Raw genomic sequence first — 5,008 nt, forward strand, 5'->3', positions numbered from 1 at the left:
CACAAGACGCGTTTAACTTCGGCATTTTGCAATATAAAACCCGTCATGTGGAATTTTTTTATATTTTTCGAATTATAAGGTTTACTTTTTCCACGGTATCTCTTATATAAAAAGAATAAAATTCATTCCTTTATCGGAGTTGCATAATAATTCAACCTACTGATTTTTTATTTTTTCTCTGTCTATTGATTCGCTAAAATGAAGTCTTTAATGTCGCGTAATGACATTTACTAGATGGCAGTGTTGCGAATGGTTATATAAGCTAGGTTTCGCATTTAGTTATTCAGATCTTTCGCAGATATCGTAGTAAACAAGATGGTATTACGTGTATTTAGCATTCTCAGTGCCGTAGTGCTTGGATTATGTGTGGCGGAAAAACTCGACCTTCGTAAGTCCTTTTTGACAACTCTCGTTGTATTTTCATAATATCTTACTATGTCGCCTAAGAAAAAGGGAGAAATGGCAACTGTTTATTTTTGGAAGAGCTGTATTATCTTTATTCGAAAATAATTTATTTTTTTGCTTCTATTTCCACGCAGCTGTGCCAACCTGCAAACGCGATGCAGCCAACTACACTTCCTGTTTAAAACGCGCAATTATAGAAGTATGGCCACTTTTTGTAAAAGGTAAAATGTAGATTTTCGATCATTTTAATACGTATTTTTTCCGCGAAGTTTTCCACGTTATTCTACATATTGCTTGCACAATATTGTAAGTGTACGTTTTAGAGTTATATATGTAATTATTACTTTCTTAATATAATAATTTCGTATACATTTTTATGATTATGTAAATCAATGAAATTTGATCTAACTTAAGCTGACTGTAAAATTCAAAAATTTTCTTGTCCAACCAGTCATTAAAGTCTCGAAATTAAAATTCATATAGATAATAATAGGAATGTTCTAATAGGTCTTCCTGCTGAATTTGATTTTCCACCTTTGGACCCGTCATTTTATGAATATCAGCACATGGTACTAGATCGTGGCGATCTACACGCAGAAGTAACTGCGTCAAATGTAACTATCGAGGGTTTCGAAGCAACACATTTTGTGGCTGTGAGACCGCACTATACCGATGACATTTTTCGTTTGGAAATCGATGTACGCATACCAAGACTATTTATTGACGGTATCTGCGAAGCCCATGGGAGTATAGGTTCGTTCCGAATGAGCGGCAAAGGTACGAAAATAAATCCTTTACAATTAACACGTCCTGTGTTGAACCGCTACTTTCAATTCATGCCGCGTTATCAATTCATATTGCCGAAAATGGTACACAATGAGCTTGATAAATGATATAAATAAATAAACATAATAACAGAATACGAATGGATAATAAGACAAATCACTTTACTTTGTCTCTTAATGACAAAGATATCATTTAATGCGAGATCGAGTTTAGCATGTCTTGAAAACGGCATATGTGATACGGAATATGTTAAATTGGATTCAGTCGTAAGCAGTTATTGTCAAGTATATCGCTGTTCGCAGCGAAAAAATATAATTATTTGTGTAGATTGAATATGTTATGCTAATTGCGATATTTGCACAAAGATATTTAAATCTATACTAAAATATAATTACGATTTAGGGTTATTCTATAAACAAAATTTTATTATAATGTAATTTACATGTAGATAATATAGATATTGATAATTATACTTCTTCTTTAATAATATAATTATACTTAATTCTTATAATTATATAATTATACTTCTTCTTTAATAATTTTATAATTACCGGTCTTTTACTTACTAATATTATTGTTGAAAGATATTAGAATATTGTATTAATATTATTGTTATACCATTTGTACGATAGGACCTTTTAACATGACTGTGGAAGGTGCCAAAGTAACGTGGGATATCACAGGGTCTGTAATAGATGATACGTGGATAATAAATCATTTTAATTTGTTACCGACAATTAAAAAACTAAAGGCGCACCTGAATAATTTGTTTGATGGGAATCAAGAAATCAGTAAGTTATTTTTCAAGTATAATTCCAGCTTTTAAATAACTTTTATGACGCAGTAATAAAATAACTTGAACAATAACACTTCGTTTGATATAATTTTTTATTAAGCTTGGTCTAGAGTACAAAAAGAGTATCGATCATGTCCACAAGATGTTTTATACGCATTAAGGTCATATTACGTGTGTATATTTTTTGTATGTAGAATGACTTTTAAACGAAACCTTTTAAATTATTCATCTCGTTATCACTAATTAGCATTTGAAGTGACTATATTCAAGGAAAACGTGTGCGTCATATGTTAAAGACTGGTTTACGCTATACGTTAAAGACTGGTTTATACTATACGGGTATATTTGAACATTTCTCATTTGAACATTTCTCATTAAAATTTATATAATAACAACTGCGGAGAAATAACGAAATTTGATTTAATCAGGAGAATAACTAATAAAATTTGAGATAAGAATTTGAGATTATTACATGATCATTTACAAATACGCACGCGCGCGCTAATACATTATAAAATAGATAAACTAATGAATCAATCAAAAGAAATTTATTTATTATTGTATATTTAATCTTTAGGCACGTAGTTGTTTTGACCATGGTGAATTTCTTCCCGTCATATTGGATTTATTTAGCACTCGAACGAAGCGTCGAATGGGGAGAGACAAGCATTCTTTTTAATAGATATCTTGATGCCGAGTAAAATATCTATTCTTTTAAATCCCTATTCCACACATAAAGTAGATATAATAAATAGGCTGGATATAAACAGAATAGGAAGAATTTTAACTATGACGAAACAAATCGCAGACTTTGGAAGTCAAAAATTCAAACAAAAATTCTTTACAAAGTAAATCTCTATCGATTATTTCTCTTTCGCGTATTTTTCTTTAGTCATTTATATTGCGCTTTTATGTACCGATTTGTTTTTCTTTCCTTCAGGAATATATCATGACACAGAAATTTCCATTTGTAGATGAACTCGCTACGATGTTTGTGAATGAGTACTGGCCACCAATATATCGATGGGGACTGCCAGCAGCGGTTGAGAATTGGGACAAAACTTATAGCGATTTACTCACTCGCTTATTCTCGAAGCTTTCCTTCTCGAAAGTATTCCCTTAAGATTCGAATATTTAATTGAACGTTAAGAAACGTTACGAAAAACTGAATCCGCGCACGAAACTAAAAATACATCTGATATATACACAAGAGTTACGTTGAGAATTAGAAGGTAGGTTCAATTTATATTAATTATACAACTGATAATTCTTAAATACTTTGCATATCAGAGTTCTTTATCATACGGAACGTTCACCTTTTTAAAAAAGAAAAATGAGAAAAAGAGAAACTATAACAAAAGATTGCGAAGTAATTTATAAAAAATTATCTGTATTTTTTCATTCTAAGCAGTTTTGAACTACTAGAATTTAAAGTTTTTGCGAATTATAATCTTCTAAGTTGAAGTTTTCACATCTGAGAAATCTGCAAATGGTTGTCTTCGTCTTGTTCAATGATTGGACGAATGAAAATTTTACGTTACGTCGCCACATTTTACATTTATTATGTATATATAAGTTTGATTTAATAGAATTTCCGTTTATTTAATAGTTAGAAACATATATGTTACGCTTCATCCGTAAAGAGCGCAAAGTGCATTTCTTGTTATTAAAATATATAAAAGAATTATAATCGGACATATACAGTTTATTTATTTCAGATTGCATTTTGTATATGTGATTCGTAAATCTTTTTTTCACACTATTCGTTCAATAGTAGCGAAAGTAACAATACTAGCGGAACCTTGGCACGTCTCATTCGTTAATCCGTAACATTAATTTTCTAAATGGCCTCTTTGACAATCTTCCGGGTTTCTTCTTGGAGGTCTTTGATTTACAACTTCAACAGCACACGGACTTCAATTACGTAAATTCGTTTCGCCAACTCTTTCCTTTAATTTCGCGAAATGGTCTCACCTCGAAGATAAGGATTAAGAATATTGATCCTGCAACTTCAGTCTGCGGAACAGTGCCGCGTCCGATGTAGTGTTTGTCCTACCTGCTTGCACGCCTGCGTTATTTTCTTTTTCCTCGTAAGGATTAATTGGTCGCAAACACGGAGATCGCGCTGGAACTTTGCTCGTTCAATTTACGCTCGAAATCCGACGATATATGTGGCCGCGGACAGTCTTGCAATTTTCAGCCACGACAGGAAATCAAGATCTCTTTCGGGTGTAGCTCCTCGTTCCGTACGCGCGGACATTTTTGCCGGCGCGTGTATCTCCCGGTAGAAGCGAGCCTGGAAGAATGAGGTCCACGAGGACGCAGAGAGGACGGCGCGGCGAGACCGAGGGAGAAATGAAGAGGCGCGGAATTTGTTGCGGACGGAAGTCAGCAGGAGGAGAAAGTTGAAATACGCGCCGAGAGCGCGAGAAGTTGTCAAACTTTTGCATCAGGGAATTCTTTCCGGGGCGCCCCCGGAATATCCGTAATAAAGTTATAAACTTTTAGGAAGGGCCAACGCCACCTTCGTTATATAACTGCTGCTCGCTCTCAGTTTCCTCTCTCAGAGCACAACGACCGAACTAAATTTCGTCCCGTTCGAGTACCGGTGACTGAATCTATGACCCGGTGTGCAACTTTCCGCGGCTCTCCCTTCCCTCTCATTTTTTCCCCGTTTTTTTAGTTATTTTTGCGCGAACTAGTGCGTGTCCAGTTAAATCACGCGATGAATTCGTCGGTACCGAGGTAAATAACCTACCAATTCGCGAAACGATGTACGCACGTACGTAAGCGGAAGAGCGGTGCGATAATGGGCTAGGTCTGAATTAGCGTCACACGGCTTGTTTTTTAGCGCGCGACAGTTCCACCGTTTTTATCCGATCGAATCCAATTGGACGACATTTCACGCTTTCGAGCGGGTTATTTCAATCGACAAATTGAATTCGGCCTATAGATTAGAATGAACTAGACGCACCAGCGATAAACAATGCTATACTTTTATTAATTACATGCCTGTGCAAG

At 34.7% G+C, this 5,008-nt stretch overlaps 1 protein-coding gene across 1 annotated transcript; it reads left to right on the plus strand.

The window, feature by feature from the left end:
• Nucleotides 1-69: 69 nt before the first annotated feature.
• LOC106749841 lies at nucleotides 70-3,682 on the plus strand. Its single transcript, XM_014629692.1, has 5 exons — nucleotides 70-388; nucleotides 540-626; nucleotides 913-1,182; nucleotides 1,824-1,982; nucleotides 2,962-3,682. The coding sequence occupies exons 1-5, from the start codon at nucleotides 316-318 to the stop codon at nucleotides 3,108-3,110; spliced, it is 738 nt and encodes a 245-aa protein (XP_014485178.1). The 5' UTR covers nucleotides 70-315; the 3' UTR covers nucleotides 3,111-3,682.
• Nucleotides 3,683-5,008: the final 1,326 nt, after the last annotated feature.

The sequence above is a fragment of the Dinoponera quadriceps genome, unplaced genomic scaffold, assembly GCF_001313825.1.
Source record: "Dinoponera quadriceps isolate SergipeBrazil2010 unplaced genomic scaffold, ASM131382v1 scaffold4498, whole genome shotgun sequence".
NCBI lineage: Eukaryota > Metazoa > Arthropoda > Insecta > Hymenoptera > Formicidae > Dinoponera > Dinoponera quadriceps.